Source organism: Lissotriton vulgaris, chromosome 5 (assembly GCF_964263255.1).
Source record: "Lissotriton vulgaris chromosome 5, aLisVul1.2, whole genome shotgun sequence".
NCBI lineage: Eukaryota > Metazoa > Chordata > Amphibia > Caudata > Salamandridae > Lissotriton > Lissotriton vulgaris.
In genome coordinates, this window is record NC_141693.1 from 1,589,338,034 (window position 1) to 1,589,350,754 (window position 12,721).

At 46.1% G+C, this 12,721-nt stretch overlaps 1 protein-coding gene across 4 annotated transcripts in view; it reads right to left on the minus strand.

Annotated features, from left to right (window-relative positions):
• LOC147716752 (dehydrogenase/reductase SDR family member 4-like) overlaps positions 1 to 12,721 on the minus strand; it is a 197,851-nt gene that overhangs the window by 77,886 nt on the left and 107,244 nt on the right. For all 4 annotated transcript variants that reach the window (XM_086923697.1, XM_086923695.1, XM_086923696.1 and 1 more), the window contains exons 4-5: positions 6,711 to 6,812; positions 6,080 to 6,150 (exon numbers count right to left, since the gene is read on the minus strand). In XM_086923697.1, coding sequence (XP_086779823.1) covers positions 6,080 to 6,150; positions 6,711 to 6,812 — 173 coding nt within the window. The remainder of the gene's footprint in view (positions 1 to 6,079; positions 6,151 to 6,710; positions 6,813 to 12,721) is intronic.

The window sequence follows — 12,721 nt, forward strand, 5'->3', positions numbered from 1 at the left end:
TTTGATCCATCAACCTATCACTACCACCTGCCTACTCCTTAACACACGTTCCCTAGGCTGTCATGCGCTAGATATTTGGAATTTGCTCGATAACTCTAATATATCCTGCCTCTTTCTCACAGAGACTTGGCTTAGTGATACCTCGGCCCCTGACTTAGTCAACGCCATCCCACCTAACTATTCCATCATCAGGAGGGACAGAACATCTGGGCGCGGGGGTGGTGTGGCTATCATAGTTAACAACCAGCTACACTGCACTACCTTCCCGATAGACAATATTCAGGACACCGAGGCGCTCGGCTTCACACTTCATTTGTCTCCCCACCAGGCATGTACCGGCATTCTCGTATATAGAACTCCCGGTCCCTTAGGTTCTTTCCTGGATGAATTGCAGGTAGCACTTTCTGTCCCATGTCTTAAATCAGAACATTGTTTACTTTTAGGCGACCTAAACATACACATGGATGAGGCCACAAATCCTGACACAATGAAACTCATGGAGGTCACAACAGCATTAGGACTTACACCTTTCATTCATGATCCCACGCATAATAAGGGCCATACTCTGGACCAAGTTTTTTCCACCGTCCCTATTAATGTACTTGCTCCTCAGCCAGTATTATGGTCGGATCATTACTTAATCTCCTTTTTCCTATTAAGTACCCCTCCCCCTAGACCAAATCCCACTACCTCTGCTAAACGACTTTCCAGGCCTTTTCATCTGCTCTCTAATGAGATGCTACTACAGGCCATGTCATGTTCACCCTGCACCTTGTCAGGTAATGTGGAAATCGATCTAGCTCATTACACTGACTGGCTCACGACTATACTGGCGGATCTCGTGCCTGAGAAAGCCGCTAAACCCGGAAACAAACGTCCTTCTGCTCCTTGGTTCACATCTCAGCTTAGAGAAGCCCGTCAAAACTGCAAGAGAGCAGAAAGAGCCTGGAGGAAAGACTACAATCCTCTTGAGAAAGAAAAATTTAAAAACTTAACTAGATCTTACCACAAGATGATTTGGAGTGGAAAAAAATCCTATCTTGAACGTCGGATAGACGAATCTGAAAACTCCTGTAAGGAACTCTTTAAAATTGTCAAGGATTTTACTTCTCCATCCCTAGGCATCTCTGCTCAGTAGAGCCTTGCTGCTTCATTAGACCATCTGACAAGCTTGAAGTCGGGCTCTCCTCTAGATCCTTGCCCGGTCTCTTGCCTTAACAAAATAGCCCCTGTGCTAAATGGCCCCATCAATTCCATTCTTAATTCCTCATTGTCTTCTGGCGTAGTCCCTCAGGCTTGGAAGAGTGCTCTCATCCTTCCACTCCTAAAAAAACCAGCTTTGGATCCGATCATACATGCCAACTACAGGCCTATTTCTCTCCTCCCTGCTCTGGCAAAGGTGGCGGAAAGACATGTGCACAGATCTATCTCTGACTTCATCGAGAATAACAATCTGTTGCACCCCACTCAATCTGGGTTTCGTGCGAATTACAGCACAGAGACCGCGCTACTTGAAGTCACCACTGCCATCAGAGAGGTCTTGGATACTGGAGGAAAGGCCATGTTGGTCATGTTGGACCTGTCGGCGGCGTTCGACACCGTTCCCCATGATACCCTCCTAATTCGACTCTGGGATTGTGGTCTCCGGGGGACGGTGTGGAACTGGCTCAAATCATTTCTAGCTAGCCGTCGACAAACGATCTGGGCGCCACCTCACTCCGCAGCTATGGCAACTCTGGAAGTGGGGGTCCCTCAGGGGTCTATTCTTAGCCCCCTGCTCTTTAACATATTTCTGGCCCCCCCTTGCAGAGGTTGCGGAGTCGTTCGGCGCTCAGATCGTGTCTTACGCTGATGACACCCAGCTCTTGTTCACTTACGACAAGAATGAGGTGTTCGATGGGATCCGCATCAGAGGCTGCCTAGAAGCAGTCTTTGATTGGTTCAAAAGACACGGCTTAAAATGCAACTCCGATAAATCGGAGCTGCTTTTTTTTGGATGTGTCTCTGAACCAAACTGGAAAAGTTGGTGGCCACAAGACCTGTTTCCACCGGTTAATGCAAGTACCAAGGCTAAAAATCTAGGTATCATTGTTGACAATGAGTTAACCTTTGGGCCTCAAATATCCTGTCTTTCGGGGAAATGTTTCGGGATCCTGCGGATGCTCAGGAAATTCCTCCCCTTGATTTCTATGAACCATCGAAGGGTCATTGTCCAAGCACTTGTTGGGTCGCGTTTGGACTATGCAAATGCCCTCTATCTAGGACTCCCTAAATATCTCGTGAGGAGACTTCAAGTAGTCCAAAATTCTGCTGCCAGGGCTATTTATGGACTCCCTAGACGAGCTAGTGCTTCTGACTTGTTGAAGGAACTACACTGGCTTCCTATAGCCAAGAGGGCTCTCGTTAAAAGCCTGACGCTGACCTACAAGGCCCTTCATGACTCAGGCCCTAGGTACATTAGGAAGCGCCTTGCTCTTTACAAGCCGAGCAGAACTTTGCGATCTGCCTCCTTGTCTAAAATGGTTGTTCCAACCATCAAGCGAACCAGACAAGGGGGGCGCTCTTTTCATTACCTGGCCCCGCGCGCCTGGAATGAGCTTCCCATTTCTCTCAGACAGGCCCCTAGTCTGATGTCGTTCAGAAAGGCATTAAAAACCTGCTGTTTACCAGTTAACTTCGCTGTTCCTTTTATTCTGCAGTTATGTTTCCTCTTCTTAAAGGACCTCTTCGCTAAAGCACCGGGACACTCCTACTGGAGTAGCCGTTGCGCTATAGAAGAACCCTAATAACATAACATAACATAACTCTATACTAGCACTACTCTTGGTCTGCTGCACACAGTTATGGGACCATTTCTAAATATGGCTGCTGCTCCTCACCATACACTTTGGTGCACTTTTTCTTATCTTTATTTATTTAGTTGTCTTTAACATGCTCCGTTAGACTATATACCCGTGATGCTGTTTTACCATATCTTCTTTATTTTGTTGTCCCTACGGACGTATGTAGTATGTATTTTTATTGAGCTCCTCTTATTGCACATTGAGGAACAGTACTTGTATCCAGGATGGCTGTGGGCCACCACCCTACTTGATTTTTCAGCGCCCTGGTGAAGGAATTGGCTAAAATAAATCTCACCTCCAAAACTGGGGTCGATGCATTTTCTGTGTTTTTGTAAATATTTGTATGGTATATTCTGTGTATGACATCACTGTTTTTGCTTTGTGATTTCTGTATGTACCTGATTTACTGTTTTATATTTGAGTTCTGTTTTGAAGTCTGTAATTGCACATTGTCTACTGGTCTACTGATTATGATTTTGGGGCTCCATAACTATTGATGTACACTTTTATGACTTCTATGATAATTTCACGTTTTATGTGATCCTTATGTGTTATTTATATTAATGTCTAATACTGCATTAGAAAATCTAATAAACTTTATATTTTAGAAAATACTACTTGTCTTTGGGACATGAAAATCTGTGGATAAACTACCCTTCTGAAAGTTATAAATAGGGAAATTGTACTTGTTGTTGTCCACCCTGCACACAGCCTCCCTGGAGTTCCTTGGTACTTACCTCAGATGGTTCCTTGGGCCCCCGCTCTTTTGAATCTTCTGATCCAAGTCCAGACTTTGGTTTCAGTTCGCATTTCACTTTTTTATTATTTGGTCTGGTCTCCCCTTGGAGGCCACTGTGTATTTGTGCTTACTTACCTGTTTACATTTAAAATATTGTGTGTATTGTGTTGATATCTCCTGGTAGGACATATACCAGCGTGTAAGTGAGTGTGTATAATAAATGTACTTATTTTTATAACTACACTGTGTGGCTCTTTTTCCTTTAACCTACACTAAATTTATTAGTTCTGGTAAAATATGCTGTTTTATACTACTTCTGGACTAAGCCTGAAGGCTGCTCTTCACAGCTACCGCTTAGAGAGCTTTCTATGTGTGTCTAAGACCACTAAAATCTAAATAAGGGCTGTCTGGATTAGTGCAAGGTTCTTTACTTGTATAGGTGTGCACCATATACAAAGCCAGCTCCTTCAAGCCCGCTTAGAGGGAAAGTCACTCCTGAACTCTCACCAATCTAACTTTCATCCTAGACAACAAACAGAAGGTGCTATACTCTCAGTGTAGCAAAATATCCTAGAAATAGCAGAACATACTGCACTAAGCATGCTCATGCTCCAGCCACCTTCAACACCAGCTGCATTCAACACGTTAGAGCATTCAATCCTTCTACACAGACCAAATTTCGTGGAACTGACTCGGAGGAAGCTCCCTGCTGGTTCAAATCCTTTCTAGCCAATCAGAGACCAAAAGCAAGATTTAGAATTCTCCACTCCCTTAATCAATTAAAGGGTCCCACAGGACGACCTCGTAGGAACCTACCATGGCCATCACCTCCAGTCTCACGCCTGTGCTGACGGGACCCAAATCTACAATAGGTCGACCCAATTTGTGGCTATATCCAATAGTATTCAAACTAAAGAAAAGAAATCTAGCAATGATGCAATAGCTGCAAACTAAAGGCTCAAAAACTGTCCTAGGCATCCATCATCTTGTCAAGAAAATCTTGTTGTGGAAATGGATTAACCTGCTCCTTGCTGCCCTACTCATGCCTCCTCTTTGTTTGACAAAAATGTCAAAAGCAAGAACCTTAGTTCCAGTGGAATTCTGACTTCTGCCTCAATTCTTAGATTGGACCATATTTTAAAAGCCACATTTTCAAAACTAAAACGACTCAAAATACTTCCATACATAACGTTGAACACTTCCCTTCAATTATTGATGCACTGGTTAATGCCCATCTTGATTATCACAGTCCTCTGTAGACTGTCTTCCAGCATTCCATAACAAGAGACTAGAAGAAGCCCAAACTCTGACCAGCAGTCCCTTATTTGGATGTGAGAAGTAGCAACCTGTGGCAGCCCAACTAAAGAGCCTCCACTGGCTCCCAGTAAGGAAAGAATCAAATGTAATACTGTCTTCCTTTATCTACAAGTGCGCTGAAGGATTCACTCTAAAATAAATACAAACTAAGGTAAAAAAAAAGAATTAACCATCTCTTCCTCTACACTTCACATATGAAAACATTCTTGTCATGCAAAAATCCAGAACAAGTAGTGAGGTAAGAACAATTGCAGTGTTGACAGCCCGCCTCTGTAAGTATCTTCCTTTAGGAATCTGTAGTTCCACTTTCCTAGTGATATTCAGGTTCAAACGTGAAGAACAACTTTCAATGGGGCTCGCACGATAACTGAAATAATGTAGGTTTCAAATAGTGTAGTTTAAAGTCTTTTCAATAGGCAGTTCTACCCACTTCTGTAAATGTACTGCAATTTGCATGGACGCATACATCAATTGTGTATTATTAAGCTATTGTTTACCAACACTTCTTAGTATGTTGGTCAGTCTGCGACTGTTTCGAAAATTCAATCTTTTTACCTGATTAATAATGTATATATATATATAAGTATGCAAAAATGTAAAATACACTGTAAATGTGAAGGAATTGGAAATTGAAGACTAATTATTAAATTGGTATCATTAGCTTGATTCGTGGGACCACACAGGTACACCAAACAGTTGAATAGGCGATTGGTAGCATCAATTGAAGCACTATGTGCTGACAAAAAGAGAGGATACATTAGGAGGTCAAAATAACAAATGATATGCTAGAGTCCAGGATATAGCTTTGTCATTTAGAAATAAAACCAAATCTTAAAAAGTTCTAACCTTCCCGTTAAAATACGATATTCATATATTTTTTTCTTTGTGAGTTAAAGAATATATTTTACAATGTGTGTAGGCGTTTAATGTATTTTTGTTTCAGTAGTTTTGTGTTTTTTATTTGAGGTTCAAATCATAGAAATTGATTAGGCTGGGGTCACGGGCTACCAGGAGTGATTCAGTGGGGGTTCACAGTAGTCAAAAAAGTTAAGAACCGGTATACACACTTTCATCCTTCATGTAGGAAACTGCTCTATATCTTTGCTCTAGTTCCACTCACAAGTCTAACAGGAATTACGTTTGTAAATTAATAAACATAAACAATGTGAGCTCTCCTCACCCTCGCTTCCGCATGTGAGGAACCGATAGCTTCGTCATCAAGAACATCGACTTCACGTTCACATCAAAAATCTGCAATAATCCAAAGAATGGAAAGATTATTGAAGGACACCAGAGGACCTGAAAATATAAAAACTCCTGGTGTTTGTGATATGCTGAAATAGTGATCTTTAATGGTGAGGACAAAGGATGTTGCTGAAGCAAAACAGTACTCAAGTGTTTTTCTTCCAGTTAGACCTGCAGATCTGGGTTGGTAATGCTTTTGGACCAACATAGTTATTGAGTTTCTTGGTGCTTTTGAAGACACAGAATGCCTAAAACCCACAGAATAGACCACGTAAATTGAGCGAAGAGCAAGAGTTTTTGCTTCTATTAAACTTGAGATGGCCTGGTTACTTGAGTAGATCAAGCAAAAGTGTATTTCAGGGTACAGCGCCTTTCTTTACTACAGGAACCACCAAGTGCTCTTCTTGCAGTGAAACTGTTTAACCAGGACATGGAGTAATGCTGAAGTAACAGTTTATGTGGGATGGATAGCCAACTATTGGTCTTGTACTCCCTACTGCTGGCTGGTGTGTAATGGTGGTCCACCATATCTGCCCTATTTTCTATCCTAGAGGACACATCCTTACCTTGTCCCACATTTCCCCTGTTGAATCCAAGATATTTCCAACAAAGGGATTAACTGCAGCATTGGAAATCATGTAGTCAATTCCGCCATGCCGTTCCAGAGCCTGACCACAAAGAGAGCAACAAAACAATAAGACATGCAATCAAGAGCCTTTTAACACATTTCTGTTTATTGGCATTTCAATTAGCTACTATTTGTCAAGGCAGTAGGAGTTGGTTTAGTGATCCCCAGTACGAGAGGCTCATCCTAGTTTACAGGGTGATAATAAGGTCATTTGGGGCTCACCAGTCATTTGGTAACAATTGCAACTTACTGGAGTAGGGATGTGGTCACATATACAGGAGAACCATATACAATAAAAACAATAACAAGAAAACATTTCATATCACAAATGGTCTAGAACTGTGTCCATTCATGTCCAAGCCTTGTGTTGGAGTGTGCAAGCAGTATCCAGGGAGAAACTGGAATGAGCAGGAAAAGGGAAGGATAATCGTGACCCGGGGTGGGGGGGGAGGCCAGGCGGATGAGAGAGGAGAGGACCATATGCAGCGGGCCCCACAGGGGGGCATCACGGAAGTACCACCCCCTGGTCCCCCTATCCCCTCCAACGTGTCCCTTTCATAACTCCAGGTCATGTATGCGTTTATCCCCCGCAGCATCAGACTCTCTGCCACGGCCGGCTCAAAAATCCTCAGTCAAACCCCTCCTCATCATCTCCCAAAAGTTCATTAGTTGACCTAGGGAATTCCCATTCATCAACACCTCCTTCCAGAGGGGTGCGATAGGTCTAAGACACACCCTGTGCTTTCTCTCTTTACAGTGTCCTTTCCTTGGCTTGGGCCCAAAGTGTGACGTTGTTCACCCAGGTTTCCAGGCAAGGTCCATTGGGTGACTTCAAAACCATGGCTCCTCCTCTTCTGGCCAGGACCAGAGCCAAGTCTATAAATCTGTTCCCCACCTTCTTGGGGGCCGGTCTATGCAAGAGGCCCAAGAGGCAGATAACAGGCATATTGGCAAGTGGTCTATTCAGTGTCTTACTGAGTCTCGCTAAGACCTCGTCCCAGAACCCCGTAAGTTTCGGGACAGACTTAGGTCATGTGATCAAAATCTGAGTCCAGTGCAGCGCAGTGAGGACATCTTCTAGGGTCCCCTCCACCATATACAACCCTAACTCTGTGGGGGGTAAGGTTAATCCTATGGGTGTAGTTGTATTGTATGTATTCAAGCCGCAAGCCACCGGAGACCATCTGTGGAGAAGCAAGTACCCTCCTATAGTCAGCATCCGATACTCTCCCACCCACCGCATTCATCCAGCGAGCCCAAAGGGCATCCAGTGATTTCAAGACTAGTCTACTGAGCACCCTGAAAAACAATGTGATCAGGTGGGTACCTCCTTCCAGTGTCAAGAAGACCTGGAAGACCACGCGGGTGGGCAGTTCCACCTCTGCAGCACCCCACAGGTCATGCAAGGCATGGACAAGTGCTTCGTAATTAAGAAATTGGCCCCATGGTAGGCGGCCTGTTCCACCAATTCCCCAAATGGAATCAGGGAAGTCATCTGGAAGCAGTCTGCCAGGGTAAACCAGACGAGCCTCTGTCCAGGAGTCCAGTAGCCCTGCAGTCAAGTAGCTCAGAGGCTCACCATGGTAGAGGCCCACCAACGGTAGCTCTGGGGGGAAGGAGTCGGCACCCCAGTGCGTCACAGCCCTCATCACCAGCAGTTCACCCATTTGTGTACAAAACTCATTAATACACATAAATACTCGGAAACGTCAGAAGGAAAAACGAATTCCTATTTCCAAAAGAAAACCGGCAAAAATACATGCATCAGTTGTAACAGCTGTAAATGATTTGTAAAAAAATGCTGAAATTTGAAACAATTGTCACCCCAGATTTTACACAGTTTTCTTCATAGAGCATCAACATCCTACTGGTGAAGAGGCAGTTTGTGTATGAATTGAGTATGAATGGTGTGAGAGGTGTGTATCAATCCAAAGGGGCCCCTCTTTTTTGTGTTTTTCGTCTTTCGTGGTACCCCTCCCTTTGGAATGTTTGGTCCCTCTCTCTTATTATGAGACTCTCTGATGTTCGCCATCCCAAAGCAGTCCCCGGAGAAGTGCATCAAGTCCCCAAAACCAGGTCACGTGAATTCTCACTGGGAGATACAAACAAATAAGAGTCTCAGGAGCATAACCATTTTAGAGAGCGCTTTTCGGCCCATGGCTGGCAACTGGAGAGAGCACCAGAAGGAAACATAGGACTTTAGGGACCGGAGAGCCTTCCCCAAGTATACCTCCTGGAGATCTGCTAAGTCGTGGAATACCTGACAGCTATAGGTCAGACAGACAAGAAGTGGGGCGAACTGTCCCAGCTATTACCGGGAACACACAAGTTTTGCCTCATTTTACCCAAAGGCCAGAACAGTGGCCAAAGTACTAGAGGAGCTGGACCGCCTAGTGGACATCTCTCACACCATCTCAGAGGTAAACAAACAGATGATCTGCGTACAGTGAAATACTGTGTGTAGAGGCCTCCAGTGTATTGCTCCAACTCAGCCCCTCCATGCAGAACTTTTCTGCCGACAGTTCAGTAGCCATGGTGAACAGTAGGGGCGACAGGGGGCTGTGCTGTCTGGTGTACCTAAATATTTCATAGGCTGTATAGATTGTCCGTCCCGTTCTAACCTTTACCATAAGGTGAATGTAAAGCAATCTGACCCATCAGACCCAGGTGGCACCCAGCCCCATTCGAAGCACGGTAGCCTCAAAGTAATCCCAACACATTGAATCAAAGTTTTTTCCAACAGATACAATCACTGCAGCAGGGTGAGGGTGTTGGTCACAAGAATGGGGGATTGAATAGAGCCTCAGGAGGTTATGAGAGGTATTGCGGGTGAGTTTAAACCAGTGGATCTCTGTGGATCAATTCTTGCCTGCGGGGCAACAGGCAGGATACCAATACTTTACTAAGTCCCAGCAGTCAGGCCCAAAGCTGCTCTAAGTGCCATGGCCCTCGGTAGCAGGGGAGTGGAGCTCACCATGGCCATGTCTAGAACACATAAGTCGCCGCTAATTTGGTATGGCCCTCCCGTCAGGCGAGCCAGACCTGATCTTGGTTTGGCACGTAGACACTACCCAGGACCACAGGTTGTCCACAGAGTCACCTCTCCACAAAGAAATAGTGGCCCTCTTTATCAATGTCAACTGTAGTGTTCTAAAAGGGAACCCCTACCCACACCTATAACAAGACCTCCCTCGCAAAGATAGAATATGTAGTAGCATGAAGCTGACCCTGCCACCTACGTTGAAGGGACTCAGCCTCTGCAAGAGTGAGGTGTGTTTATTGAAGCAGTGCAACATGCACCCTTGTCTTTTAAGGTATTTCAAGATGTTGTGCCAGTCGGTCACGGTACACAGGCTACATCATCAGTTTGTAAGTGTAAAGTTTGTTAGCCATTTCAATTGCTACATAACAAACCGGCAAAGACAATTCCCCAACCAGCAACCCCGCCAAGCAAACCCCTCCCAGCAAACACCACCCCACACCGCAGCCACACTCCAGAGACAGAAAAGGACAACAAAAAATAGGAAAGAACAAGGTAAACATCCCAACTCCCCATTCCCAAAGCAACCCAGCAACGGCCAGCCACATAACCATATGGTGAATATCACACTGCATTCTAGCCACTGAACTTCCAAAGCAGCAAATAAAAGGGGGTGAAAGTCAAAGACAGATTGCCAGTTCAGGCGCAAACAGCATCGGCCCGAGCAAGAAAGGCCCCACCCTCATGATGGGCCCAATGCATCATGTAAGAAGAGTGGCACTGCTAAAATAATGTCTCCTGCAGTGTGGGGGTTCCCGGGAGTCTATCACTCTTGACATGGAGTGAATTGGAGTCTGTGGCTTTGTCCTGGTGATCCAGCTACTATTGTTCTCCCTGTCAGAGGCCACAGGCTCAGTGAGCAACGTGGAGCCTGCAGTGCGGCTGCTTTACCCTTTTCGGACTCAGCCGGGGTCTGGCGTCAACAATGGTCCTGCTCGCATGCCCACCTCATGATCTATGTCACTTTCAGAGGCATGGGAAACCCCCTCTGAGTCATTGGGAGTCTAGTATGTCCCAGTCCGATGCGCCTCCAACTAAGCCCACACCTCATCCAGTTTATGGTAGAAGTGAGATTGGCTATTCCGCAGAATCTTCAGTCTGCTTGGGAATATGAGAGAGTACTGACTCCGTCCTCTTTTAGCGCTCGTTTCACTTCCAAGAAGAGGGCACATTTGACCTTTACTGTCGCTGTGATGTCCAGGAACAGTGTGACCTGGCCATTGCTGCCTCTCGTGCTTGCCACCACAGTAAGTCTCTATCTTTGTAGTGTTGCAACATAGCGACCACAGGTCTGGGCGGGCAGCCCAAGCCGGTGGCTGAGCAGGTACTCAATGCACCGGTTTCAGACAAAAGAAAGGCGTACACTAGGTCGGAGCCACCACGGTTTTCAGCCAGGGTTCTAAATAGGCCACACTATCCAACTCCTCTGTTCCCTCTGAGAGACCAATAATACACACATTGTTATGCCTATTGCATCCCTCTGAGTCTTCCACCCTGTGTTACAGTTGTTGCACCCAATCCTACAGGTGAGTAAGTTGGGATTTCATGCCTTGATGGGAGGGGTGCAAGTCTACCAGGGATGTCTCAGTGTCCTTCACCCTGACAGTCAGCTTCTGATGGTCTGCGTGGAGCAAGCATAGTTCAATGGATACCTTCCCTATTTCATGTTGAAAAGTAGATTTAAAGTCTTCTATGGCACCTAAGATCTTGTCCAGGGTGCCCTGCAAAGTGGGTGGATAGGAGTCCAGTTGAGCCTCCAGTTCAGACAAGTACTGTTGTGAATCTGGTGGCAGTGATTGTGATCCCTGTGGTTTAGCCCTTGGTTTACCCGTGGTAAGGGAACAGGAGGTGCATCACAGCAGGAAGCCTCCTGATCCCACCGTGTCGTATCTGAGATCATGCCAGTCCCCCCAACCAACTTCTCAATCCTCACTCATTGTGTTCCACTCGCCCACAGCAGCCTCAATGGAAGCAGGTAGGAAATTCCCCAGTCTGCCAGGTTGTGCAGAAACTAGGACGGGTATTCTGGCAGGCCCTTCTCCATGCGCCCTTTCCCCACAGCAGCACCCTGGGGCTCTAACCATCCTCACTGATGCGAGCTGCTGCTGGTGCCCTAGGAGTCAGTGACGGTTGTGTTGCCCAGAGGGGTCGCACCTCTCGCAGGGTGGCATTGGCAGCTGAAAGGCAACGAGAAATGGTAGGCGGATGGGCAGTCACAGCAACGCAGGGCCGCAATCTGTCAGCCCCATGCCGCTCCTAGAGCCCAACTCATCCAGTTAGCCAGCAGGGTCGACCACGGTCCACAGCTCGGGGTTCTTCTTTCGACCTGACCCACAACACAGCTTCTCAGAAGGAGCACACAGCCACAAATGATGCTCACACTCTGGTCCAAGTGCGGATATCAGCACCAGTCAGTGGGCAGCTCTCCATGTCCAGGTCACTGGTAAATTGATGGGGCCATGCGGCAGGCTCACGTCTGCTGATCAATCGTGGGTGTAGAGGGCACTACACTTGCATGTGCCACTCGCTGGGTGACCACACTAGCCACCACTATGTCCTTACGTGCTTGGACCATGAGTGATCCGCCCACCTTCTGTGCTCAGCATTAGCTCAAAGACTGTCACTGCTGGTCTCCTCAAAACTGCCGGCCTCAGGCTCCCATTCACCGCTGTGCTGATCCATCAGTGATGAGTCATTTTCTGTTATATCGATGGGGGCAGGTCCACCCAATGCCCTCTTAAACCAAGTCTCTCTTGGCCAGGAACATGGTTCCTTTTAGTCCAACCACTTCCTAGATTTCTTTTTCAAAGGGAGTTCTGAATTTCCATCCAGGATGTCGGTCTTTAATCGCAACTTTGTCTCCCAGTCATATAGTCGACTCCTGTGCATTCCTCTTTCTACTCACCCTC